The sequence below is a fragment of the Caretta caretta genome, chromosome 20, assembly GCF_965140235.1.
Source record: "Caretta caretta isolate rCarCar2 chromosome 20, rCarCar1.hap1, whole genome shotgun sequence".
Taxonomy (NCBI): domain Eukaryota; kingdom Metazoa; phylum Chordata; order Testudines; family Cheloniidae; genus Caretta; species Caretta caretta.
In genome coordinates this window covers 3,152,830-3,165,253 of record NC_134225.1, presented here as the reverse complement: position 1 = coordinate 3,165,253, position 12,424 = coordinate 3,152,830, and the positions used below count along the sequence as shown (strand labels likewise).

Sequence of the window (12,424 nt, the reverse complement as noted above, 5' to 3'; positions counted from 1 at the left end):
GAAGGGGTCCCTTTGGTGCTGGGAGCTCCAGGCCCAGGGAAAGGAGGAGGGCACACAGAGACATGAGCCATTGGTGGGGTCTCGGCTGGCCAATCAAGGCACTGCACCCTGTCTCAGGCACACAGAGATCTAAGATCTTCCATCCTCTGCGGCAAGCAAAGCAGCCTGATGCATGCTCTTGCCGGCAGACAACAGCCCAGTGAGCATCTGGGGAGGGGCAGGTTCGTGCCCCGAGCCACGGAGGCTCCTGGTTAACAGGGCAGGTTGGGAAGCCGTGGCTGGAATCTCTAAACGCCGATTTTCTCTCCAGCCCGCCTCAGTCTCCGGAGAATTTCGCTTCGGGCCCAAAATGCCAGCTCCTCAGATGGAATAAACCCACGCCAGATGGGGGAGCTGCCCCGGTTTCCACCAGCCCAGGACTGGGCCCCCCCGATTTTCCAAATATGGGAAATCCAAACACAACGCCCATACAGGCACGAAAAGAAAAAACAGCACCGAGCGCCCATCATGGCAGCCAGCGACAGGACTCCCCCACTGAGGCAGAGCCCCCCAGCCCCAGAAAGGCCAGTGGCAGAAACAATCCAGCGCCACCAATTCCCAATGCCATTGCACTTGCAAGGTGGGCACAGAGGCAACCCGGCTGCATGGATAAATGAGCAGCCTAGGGAAGACACGTAGCGGGGAGTGAGAGACCGACCTCGTGCCAGTGAGCAGCTGCTAACTTCACTGGAAGCTCAGCCCTGGACGGGGCAGTGTGACTCAACCCGTCCCCGTCCCCAAACACACAGCTCAAGGCCGGCCCATGGGCGCAAGGGAGTAGCGGACGCATCCCAGTATAGCTGCTCCATGGCAAGCCAGCCTTGCATTCCTGCCAGGGCAGGGCTGCGTTTTCACACAGCCTGTAACACATCCTGCCCACGGCTCTGGCTGCCTGCTGTTCTTCCTCCTCCCACGTCGGTGAAAATTCAGCCCTTGTGCAACCAGTGGTGAAAGCCTAGTGCACGAGAGTGAATTGCAGCCTGCAGCTGAAACCTTTTGCCAGTCAGAGCATCCATTCAAGAGATACCGTCCGTCTATAGGGTCGGGGGAGATTCTTGCAGAGGCAGAAGTGAGGAAGGATGCTCGGTGGCTAGGGTGTGGCAGATCTCAGTTTCACGTCCGGCTGTAACCCAGGCTCCTTGAACGATCCTGAGCCTCTGCTCTCTGCCATGGGGACAGCAGCACCGCCCTGCCTCCCCGCGGGTTCTGGGGATAAATATATTATTATTATTCCCCATTTCTCAGGCTGGGAAAACCGAGAGACGGAGCGGGGACACGACTTGCCCCAGGTCACCTCGCAGGCCAGAGCCACAAATAGAACCCGGCTTTTCTGAGCTCTATCCCAGTGTTTGTGCTACTATGCACCGCTGCCTTCCCAAGAGGCCATCTGTCAGCAAGAGCAAGTTACACCCCTTTCCAGACCCTCCCCACTACACAGCCAGCATCTGTGTCGGTAATAGAGGGCACAGGACAATGGTCAATTCAATTATCCACCGGTCAGAGGAAAAACCAGAGCCTGCAAAGGTTACTTCACTGATCCTTTGTGCCACTGGCATCTTCGAATTGTAATCGCTTTCACGACGATAACAGAGGGGCGCTCTTGATTCAACAGAACTTTGCATCCGTCTGCTCTCTCCCTCCATCCTCTTTCCTGACCAGCTAAATACAGAGCTCCCCCCGGACTCCAGAATCAACTTGAAACAGGAAACACTAAAATAAACAGGATGACATTCGAATCGGCGAACAAGTGGCAACGGGTTTATGCTGTGACCGACTGGAATGAGAGCAAGCGGAGAGATGGCGCACTGCATGGAAGAAAGGGGATTCTTTGGGGATCGGTTTATCACCAGAGAACCACAGAAAGCAGAGAGAGAAGCTCTCTGTTAGGTCAGCTAGCCTCATCTGCCTGCCACTGTAGGACGGTTCCCCTCTGCATTTTGTCCAGCCTGGTTTGAAACATCCCCAAGCGATGAGGAGTCCCTCCGGAGACAATCCCGCAGGCTCCGAGAGGCCTACGTTCATTCCCCCTTTGTTAATTTCATCCTGGTTCCCCAGTAACCCTTTGCACCAGGTTAACAATACTTAACACGCCTCATCATCAAAGCCCTTGGCAAAAAAAATCACCCTCATCGCACCAGGGAGTGAGGGGCATTAACCCACGTTCACAAGTGAATAAAGAGAGGCATAGAAAAGGCATGATGAGACTCTGGGGCAAAGTGAATCAGCATAGTTGGCGGCGAGGAGAACCCAGGAGTCCGGGATCCTAGTCCCAAGTGCAAATTTCTCGACTTTCTTAGTCCACGACCACCATGAGGCCAACGAGATCAGGGCGGGGCGCAATACAAACAGGGCCGTTCCCTGCCCCTGGGGCTAATGAAAGCGCCACACAATGAAGAGGGAAAGTGGCATGAAACTGGCTCCATCAGAAGCACCGCATGGTGCAAAAAGTAAACGCTCTGGAAAATCACCCCTCATCTCTGTCTTGCCTAGCGATCGCAGGTGCTACACTCAACAGCAAGTTCATTCTCAGCACGATTATTATGTTGACCGGGCGCCTTTAAAATTTTTACTTCTAATATTGATTATTTCTATTACAATAGCGCCTAGACCCCAACCAAGGCCGGGGGGAGGAGGAGGAGGCTGCTGGACTCACAGACAGCAAGAGACAGTCCCCTGCCCTGAAGCGCTTACAGGCTAAACAGACAAGACAGAGGTATGGCGGGAGGGGAAACTGAGGCACGGAGCAGGCAAAGTCACCTAGGGAACCTGTGGCAGAGACAGTATTTGAACCCAGCTCCAAGTCCCACCCCACTTAAATCACGAAGGTGCCCTTCCCCCGTGAACACTGCAGAATATTACAACAGCCGATTCACAGCTCTGGTTTGCTCACGACTTATCACCCCCCTCCTCTTTCCTAAGAGATCACAGAGTCACACGTCTCTCCCCTGTAACGCCGTCACAGGCCTTGTGTTAACTCGTGAGCCGCAATGCTCTCGCACTCTGTATTCTACTGCCAGAAGGCAGCGAGGGCAGGTCCACGGCACACGGGAGCTTCGTGGATTCACTCCCCTTTTAACATAAAAGGGGGTCGGGACGATATTTCTTTTTTTCACAGCCCAAAGTTGCAAACTGCATCAGAAGCCCGGATGGAGGGAATTTAAAGAGAGGATCAGCATTCAGGGGATTTCGCAACTCTCTCCCACGATGCAGAGATTTTCACTCTTGCACAAGGGCCTAGCCTCTGCGGCCCCCAGAAAGCTGCGATCTCATGAAAGGTTTTGCAACGAGATGGCCCAAGACTTTCATCTTCTCTTGCACAATTCATTCTGTAGCTCAGCTACCAGGAGCCGGCGGCGAAAGCAGCTGCTGCTACCTGGAACATCCCCGTTCTGAGGAAGGGTGGATTCCCGGCTAGCACCCACAACTGGAACCACGTGTTCAGCTCCCCCACCCCCGAGACACGTAAATAAGGGCCAGATTTTCAGAACGCTCCGTGTGGATACTTCTAGCCAGGTTCACACGACAGGCTTTGGGAACGCCGCTCACGGCAAAATCCAGACCCTCATCTCTCCAGGAAGAAAAGGAGGACTTGTGGCACCTTAGAGACTAACCAATTTATTTGAGGATAAGCTACAGCTCACTTCATTGGATGCATCCGATGAAGTGAGCTGTAGCTCACGAAAGCTCATGCTCAAATAAATTGGTTAGTCTCTAAGGTGCCACACGTCCTCCTTTTCTTTTTGCGAATACAGACTAACACGGCTGTTACTCTGAAACCCGTCTCTCCAGGGTCCTTCTCAGCTGTGCCATGGGAGAGAAAGGAAGGTCTGCCTGTAGTACGAGGCGTCTGTGGCAGGGACCATCTCTTGCTCCCCGTCTGTTCAGCGCCTGGCGCAACGGGGCCGTGATCTCAGCCGGCATTTGCAAGCGCAACCGTTTTCTCGGCCCAGCCTGCCTTGCATCCAAACCCAGAAGCAATTTTGTCCCCCCCAGAATTATCAGTCAGCTTATCCTGCTTCAATTAATCCGCTCCGGGCTGTTCCAGGAGGAGCGACCCCGCTTTAAGGCTTATGTGGATGCAACCATATTTCGAATTACCTGTCTTGCTCCAGGCCGTGCTCCTACCGCTATCCCACGATGCACCGCTGCACACCTGGATGATCCAGGCTGGTTATGTCTGTTTGGCTCCTCCCGGCCTCCATAGCTTGCCTCTCACGCGGGAAATCTCGGTTCAAACGTTTGGCCTAGCCCGGCAGCGAGCTCCAGCAACATTCCCCCTGCCCCACTCAAAGCCCAGCTGATTCTGCTCTCCCGCCATCCACGTTCCGTGAGAGAACACGGGACACGGCTCGGAGAGGACAGGAGGGCTCAGGGGATAGAGCAGGAAGGGGCTGGGGAACAGGACGCCTGGGTTCTATTCCCAGCGTGCTGAAAGACAAGTCAGGACTCCTGGGTTCTAGCCACATGCCGATTTCTTTTATAGCACTTTCATCAGTAGATCACAACGCACAGTTATCAAAACATTGTCCCCCCTTCCAGCGGACGGGGACAGAACTGAGCCAATCGCTCAAGGTCACACGGGCAGTTGATAAGTGGAACAGGGAACTGAACCCGGGTCAACCACTTCCTAAGCCAAGGAGCTAACCACTGGGCCATCCCTACCCTCCAGCTCCGTCCCCAAAGCCAGATTCTACACCACTTGGCTGCAGGTTCCCTCTTAGCCCGACAAAAAGCCCAAGGAGCTCAGCGGGTGTTGAAACAAAGACAGGGCAGGCAGTAAACACTTCCCTCTTGATCCCTCCGCAGCAAGAGACGGGCTGGCCAGCGGGCGTGGGAGGGTGAAGGGTGGCATGGTAGAGGCTCAGCGCCAGGGCAGGGAAGGAGTTTTCCTCGATGCGCTCGGCTCCGGGAAGCCAGGACTCAGCCATTTCATTTTGAAAAGCTGCCACTCCAGAGGAACAAGCCCTTTGAAACCAGCCTTCCCGGCGCAGTCACGTGTATTCCGCTAGCACCAACCGAGATCAGAACCCCATCACCCCAGGTGCTACGCAGACACAGAGTAAGGGGCAACCCCTCACCCAAAGAGCTCAAGGGCTGGGGGGGGGAGCGGGGGGAACTGAGGCACGAAAGGGTAAGGAAGTTGCCCGAGGTCCCACAGCAGGGAAGCGGCAGAGCTGGGAACAGAACCAACACCAGCCCGCCCTCCTGCAGGATAGAGGTGGGTGACCTCTCTCTGCTAAATCAAGACATCCTCCTCCTGAACACTCCCGCTGCTGGCTGACGAATGCATCTAAGCACCCAGCCACCAGCTGCAACCAGGTGAAAATCCCGAAGGAAGCGGCACCCAGCCAGGACCAGCCACAGAACAGCTCTAGCTGGCTGAAAAGAGGAACCCAGTTAAGGTTATAGAACTGAGTCGATTGCCCTCTGCAAAGGAGGTTCCAGGTGCCAAGGGATCTGATGCACAAGGAAACAGACTGAGCTGGTCGTCTTTTTCATCACTCTTCGGAAAGAGCAGCCAGGGCAGGAGTTTCCTTTTGCTTCCTAGCTTGTGAACTCCGCAGAATCCAGAAAAGGCATAAAAAGAGGGGAGAGAAAGAGCCAGGAATGGAAAGAGGGGGTGGGGGGAACAGGTGGCAAGAAAAAACAGGACTCCACTCATTCACTAGGGACTTCGCTACTGATCTTACAAGGAAGGGGCCCAGATACAACGGTGACGGGCGGCAGGACAAAACCCCAACGGAGACAGACTTGCAAAGGCTGACGCTTGGCCCTTCCGTGGGCGCACGAACAGTGAGGGAGCTACACGCACACGTCACGGTAGGCACTTTGCAGGGTCAGGGTCTGACTTCAAGCTCCATGGCTCTCTTCCATGCATACAGGGCTAGTAAAAGGGGGCCCTGATCCTGGCCTCAAAGCTACCTGGAGAAGGGAGGAGAAATGAGAGAGGACGGAGGAGGAACGGAAGGAAGGAGCCGATGGAATTTCCTCCTACAGAAGATGACTTGAGACCCCAGAGTTTGGCGGGGAGCAGCTCACGTCCACATCCCATTGGGGTACTTGATGGGAAGACGCACCGTGCTGCCAACTTGCACAGAGCAGGAGGGAGAACTGCCTTTGAAAACAGGTCCCTCCTGGAATTTCCTGGGGGATTGACCTCTGTCCCCATTAGCACACCTCCAACCTGCCCAAAAATCCAAGGGGGCACGGGGTGGCGTATTGCATCCGCAGGCAACTGCAACACCTGCTGGAAAGAACACAGCTCCGCGGCACCCGAGCCAAACACACACACCCCCGCCCCGAGCGCTTGTGAGTCAGAGCCCATGGGAAATCAGTGGCTTGGAATAAACAGAATGCATCTGAACCCCACCCAGGGGTTAACGACACAACAAGTGCAGAGGGGATGACTTATTAAGCCACTGGCCAGTCTGCTGGGGCCAGAGGCTAGCTGGGTTTGTGCTTTCAGCTGCCAGGGGCAAATCCTCCAGCTACGCAGTAGGAGATATTCTGGGCACTTCAACTGAGTCCTGTCCTGCCCCCTGGTTTTCAGAGAGTGCCAGGCACCTGCCCCCCGGGAAATCAGACCCCATTCAGGAGTCTCAAGCTGGGGTTGGCCCCAAAATTGCAGCATCCCAAAAGCACTCGTCGCTTTGGAAAAAAATCTGGACCTTAAATCTCCTTATGCCTCAGTTCCTGCTCTGTGAACAGGGTTTAGAATTCCTTCCTTTCTCCCCCAGCTCAGACTGCCAGCACTTCAGGACAGAGACCCCCCTCACTGCGCTTGGTGCTGGATGGGCACAACGGGGCCTCGCCTCAGCTGGCTGCCGTAACCCACAGAATAGCTCTGAACTCTCCCCCCCACAACTGTTCCAGATCCTGGTGCTTTACCTCCGCTGAACCTGGGGTGGCTCTCAGAGCGTCAATTATGGCCTGGCATGCAAAAACACGTCCTGGTAAATACACAGCCCCAGTGGAGCACGCACGCACCACCCAGGGCTTGTCCACACTGGCAATTCACAGCACTGCAACGTTCTCGCTCGGGGTGTGAAAAAACACCCCCCTCCCCCGAGTGCAGCACGTTTCACAGCTGTAGGTAGACAGTGCCCCAGTGCTGGGAACCGCGCCCCTCGTGGAGGTGGCTTTTTAGACGGCTCGGAGAGTGTAGACTAGCCCCCGGATGGAACTGATGAGATGCACCAGACCACCAAAGCATCAGGAGCAGCGACACCAGCCTTTTTGACCACAGCTATTTCCGATCTCTACCAAACCGTTCCACAAAGGGCCGAGATTTCAGCCTGGCGACCGAGGCAAACCAAGCCGGGCTTCTCAGGACAGGGGGCCGGGAAGGATTCCAATGACAGACACAGACTAGAGGCTCGAAAAAGCCATTCCCTCAGCACATCAACTGGACTTTGTCCCCCTAACGTGCCCTAGAGCAAGAGTCCAAGACAGGGTGTCAGCCGCCAAACAGAACCATTTCCCAGACCAACTCTTGGCAAAAAAAAAAAAAAAAAGGCAGGCCCACTGTGTAAAACACAGGAGTCAGGACTCCTGGGTTCCATCCGCAGCTCTGGGAGGGGGGCTGGGTCTCAAGGGGGGACTGGGAGGCAGGGCTCCTGGGTTCTATCCTTGGCTCTGAGAGTGGGACCTAGTGGTTAGGGTAGGGGCCTGTGGCAATCAGGACTCCTGGGTTCAATTCACAGCTCTGGAAAGGGGGATGTGGGTTAGTAGTTAAAGCAAGAGAACTGGGAGTCGTTACGCCTGGATTCCATCCCCGGCTCCGAGAGGGGAATGGGGTCTAGTGGTTAGCGCAGCCGCAGGCCCGAGCAGCAGGACTCCCGGGTTCTACTCCCCACCGGCCCCCTGAAGGCACTGCCGTGCACTGCACAAGAGCAGGGCGTCCCAAGAGCTCCAGACCCGGCAGAGGGCTCCGTTATGCTCTGGAGCTTGCAAAAGCCTTTCCTCCTAAACCGCCCAGCTCCCGTTTTCCCACCGCTGAGCCCTCATCCCATGCAACCAGCTTGCGGCTGTTCCGCCATACATTTCTGCCCAGGGAGATAAATGCATTGGGCCCATTCACTCCTTTTGGTGCAAAGCCCTGCACTGAAGTCCAGGGCAGTTCTGCACAGGTCAGGATCCCTGGGGCTGGCTCATCCTTTCACAGGGGAGACGTGGTTAGGTGAGGCCAGAGTGCTCCCCAAAGCGACCCACACTACATGCAGCCCTCGGATTACAGAGGCAGGCAGTGTGACCACAAGGGAGACAGTGACCTGGGACTCTGGAGAACCAGGTCTGGCTCACCTTCCACTGTTCGCCCCTTTACCTCACCGTGCCTCGGTTTCCCCACCTGTAAAATGGGGATAAGGATATCGACCTCTTTTCTAAGGTACTTTGAGATTCATGGGAGAAAAGCAGCAGGTAAGAGCTAGTTAGTAGAAGGGCCACAATTCTTTCTCCTCTTCATATTCCCTTTGCCCACACCCCACCAGCCGCACGTCCCCTCCTCTGCCGTACTGAGGCATGGCCTTTGGTTGCAAGCTCAGGCACCCAATGCCAAATCCTTATCAGCGCAGAATGCGTAATAAACCCCCAGTTTCATGCAATGTTCATGCCAGCAGTAACTAAGGGCTTGGCTCCCCAGGGAAACAGACACATGGCTCTCACTCCTCCCCTGTAGCTATGTCAGTCAGTTTCAGTCACGCTGAGAGAGGATCCTTGCACTGAAAACACAGCCAGCCCCAGTATTCATTGAGGGCCCAGTTCTGTGCTGGTTCCCACCCAGCACAATCCCGTTCACTTCACTGGGCCTGCCGAGTGGAAAATACTGGATTTGGAGCTCTGGCATTTATTTTCACACCATCCAGTCAGGCTGAATTCTAATCATTCAGAAGGCAGATTTGGGGTTCGCAGCCAGGGAACTGCGGGTTTGATCCCCAGCTCAGTTACTAACCCCCTGGGCAAGCCACTGCCTCTCTCTGGGCCTGAGTGCCCTCCTGTAAAGTATGGGGTGATAAATCTTCCTCTGTCCATGTGTAAAACAATTATAAATTGCCCCATTCCCTGGGGAGCGGACAGCAGAAAAACACAACACCTCAACCCTCAAAACAGCTCTTGGTCTTTCCTTTCCACAATGGCAACGGGCACTATGATTTTGGGAGAGGGCTGCACTAGAAGAACATTGCACAGTTAGCAGAGAAGTGCGTTTTTCAAGCAAAAAAAAAAAAAAAGAGGCAAAATTAAATCAAATGCATTAAAGTCAGAGGCTCTGGGCAGCTTCTCTCTGCTGTTAGCTCTGCGTTTGGCCAATTCTACCACCCTTTCCAAGGGCCACTTGCTAACGTTCCCAGCGTGCAGATGGGATACAGCAAAAAAATGAGACTGCCCTGCTTAAAACAAAACAAGCCAGTTGTCTAGACGAGAAGGTAAGGACGGACGATCCGCTCAGGAAATACTTTCTCTCCCCAGGATCCTTACCCTGTCCTTGCCAGGACAATCACAGGCCACAAAAACGGAATTTTTGACACTTCAGAATCTGAGCCTGCAAGACCTGAAGTCATGACTCATGCAACATGGAAGGAAACAATCCATTTTATGGAGCAAACTGACAGGTTTGGCTTATTTATTCCTTCCAGCCATGCTTATTTGCAAGCCTCCCGCTTTTCTATTAGAACTTTGATTCCAGGCAATTTGATTCCAGGCGATTTAAAAGAAAAAAGGTGGGGATTTAAAATTCTTTCCTGGCAGTGATTTTCCAGGAGACAAGACTCAAGGTGGGGAGGGAGGACACAGTTCCCTGGAGATCTCAGATTTTTTTCTTCTGCCACTCAAGCTAAATATGACAGGCGCACGCTTCCTCAATTCTACGCTTCGCCATGCCCAACTTCCATGTCAGCCGAGCAAAGAAACCGACCCCTTCGCCCTGCTAGGGCCGCGGCTGGTTTTTTCAGAGGGTTCTTGCATTATTCCCCCTCTCGCCAAGAAACTCCTGCTTTTTTCAGAGACCAGCACCGTTAACCTCTACCTTGCTGCCTCTGGTATATGCCATGTCACGCTTCAGCAGTGCACTGCAGTCTCTGTCGCTTGGAGGAGGGGAGGAAAAACATAGCATTGATTTTGCAGATGCCGTGTGGAATGTAGATTCCTGCACAATTCAGTTGCTCTCTGATGATCCACACCGAGATCCATCAGATTTAGCCCAGAGCAACAGAGCTTTTAAATGCATCTTTAGGAGAACCAATTAAATATTGATATCCCCCCCCCCCTTTTTTTTTTTAATTGCATCTAGTTGTGGATTCTACCCTGTATCCTCACCTCCCTAGAGCAGCTGCTCAGGGCCAAAAGGAATGAGTTACATTTTCCACCACCTGCAAAGAAACCAGACTTGGGATAGAACCAGAAGGCCAATGATGCAGATACCATTGGATCAAGCGAGACTGCAATCCAGAAGAGATCAGACACGCAAGAGCTCACTGAAGTCAGTCCACACCGCCGCCTGGATTTATGGAAACCAGAAAGGAAACAGCCAAAGCAGTTGTGTAGGAAACACACAGCAACCATTTCTATGAAAGAACAGCGCAAGCCACAGATCACCAAGGATCCAAATACCAGCGCAACCAGGAGTTTTTCCAACACATCCCTTTGCCCTCCATATTTTTTGTAAAAAGCAGCTACCGCCCGCCGTTCATGCACATTTTGAAGCATCGTCATGTTTTCTCCGGGCATAAGTTGTTGCAGGAGTGCATTTTTTCCCTAATTGAAGGGAAAGTCCCTACAAAATACAGAGCGAGGGGGGCAGCATTTGCAAAGCAAGGTGTCCACTCAAGGGGGTATCCTCCCGATTGAAGAGACTGACATATGCCATGGAGTCCTGGCAGGAGTTTACCCTGAGTTTAGAATTTAAAAAAAAAAAGTCCATAAACAAGTTGAAGGTACAGAACCCCACAGGCGGTAAAAGCAAGAGACAGAGAGAAGGGGGGGGAGGGCTCAATATTGTTGTGCCAGATGGAAATCGCAGACAGTCTGCAGAATGCACACACGTAAGACCCCTCTTTCTCCCCCACCCACAAGGGGGGGATCCAGGAATGGACCAGAAGTGTAGGGCTTTGTTTCAAAGGTGGGGGGGGGGGAGATCATGCAAACTGCAAAACAATACAGCAAAATCCCCAAGCCCAACCACACCCCCTTCCGCTTCAGCCTGTGCCCCAAGAAACACCCCCAAAGAAATGCGGGGCACCAGAGAGGGGCTGAGTGGGGAGAGCCGGTGGCAAGCGGGGCCACCGCTCAGACTAGTCCAAACGGCTTCCCCTGGACGCTCCAAACATCCCTAGGATGGAAGAAAGGCAGAAGCATGAAAGAGATTTGGGGGGGGGGTGTTAAAGGGTGCAAAGAGGGAGAGACTTCAACTCACCGTCAAGGGCAGAGATGGGCCCGATCCCGGCCAGCGTGTGCAAAAATCCCAACGAGATCAGCAGGGTCGCCGCCAGCACCTCTGCCCTGCGGGCCAGCATGGCTGGGCGAGCCTGGGAGAGCCGGGCTCTCGCTAGACACGGCCGGGCGGGCTCGCAGCCGCTTCACCTCCTCTCCTGCGCTCCGTCTCCCCTTCCTCCACGGGGGGGGGAGTGCTCAGCCCTTCCACCACCATCCAACACAAATAGGGGAAGGAGGAAAGAGCCCCCCCCTCCTCCTCCTCCGCCTCCTCCCCCAGCCCGGGAGGGGAGAGCGGCCAGCAGCAGCAGCAGGAGCAAGGCTGGGGAAAGGACGGGGGGGGGTCTCAGCCCTGCTTTGCAAGGAGAGGGGTTTGCATTTGCAGCAGGACCCAGCAGCAGCCCCCCCGTGCAATGGGCTCAGCGCGAGGCAGGGCAAGGGCAGCGACCCCCCGCGGCTTTTGGGGCGGGGGGGGCACGGGGGGGGTCCCCTCCGGCTCCAGAGAGAGGCGGCGGCGGCGGCGGCGGCTCCGGCCCCTCCCGGCTGGCGGGGGCAGCGACGGGGGACACGCTGCTCTTTCTGCTGCTGCCGCCTGATGGAGCTCGCGCCGCCTCTGCCCGCCTGACGTCATGGGCTCCCGGGGAGGGGGGGGGCTACGCGGCACCCGGCTCCCGCGCATGCGCCTCCCGTTGCCCCCGGCTCCCTGCTGGAAGCGGGGGGGGGGGGGGGGGGCGCGCTTTTGCAAAGCCCTGCCTCCAGCCTGGGCCTAGGGGGGAGGGGCGCCGGCCGAGCTGAGCCGCCTGCCTGCGGGGGGGGTGTGCAGGTGCAGGTGCATGCAAACCAGCCCCCACCCCATTGCATGCACCGGGAGGGGCCATTCCCCTGCAGGTCCCCCCCCCATCCATTGAAATAGCCCCGGTTCCTTTGCTAGAGAAGGGTGCACCTGCATGCAAACCAGCGT

The 12,424-nt window shown here is 55.2% G+C and overlaps 1 protein-coding gene across 2 annotated transcripts in view; it reads right to left on the bottom strand.

Annotated features, from left to right (window-relative positions):
* LRP1 (LDL receptor related protein 1) overlaps nt 1-11,976 on the bottom strand; it is a 178,611-nt gene extending 166,635 nt beyond the window's left edge. For both annotated transcript variants that reach the window (XM_048832179.2, XM_048832181.2), the window contains exon 1: nt 11,447-11,976. In XM_048832179.2, the coding sequence (XP_048688136.2) occupies nt 11,447-11,546 (100 nt within the window). In that variant the 5' untranslated portion in view covers nt 11,547-11,976. The remainder of the gene's footprint in view (nt 1-11,446) is intronic.
* Nucleotides 11,977-12,424: the final 448 nt, after the last annotated feature.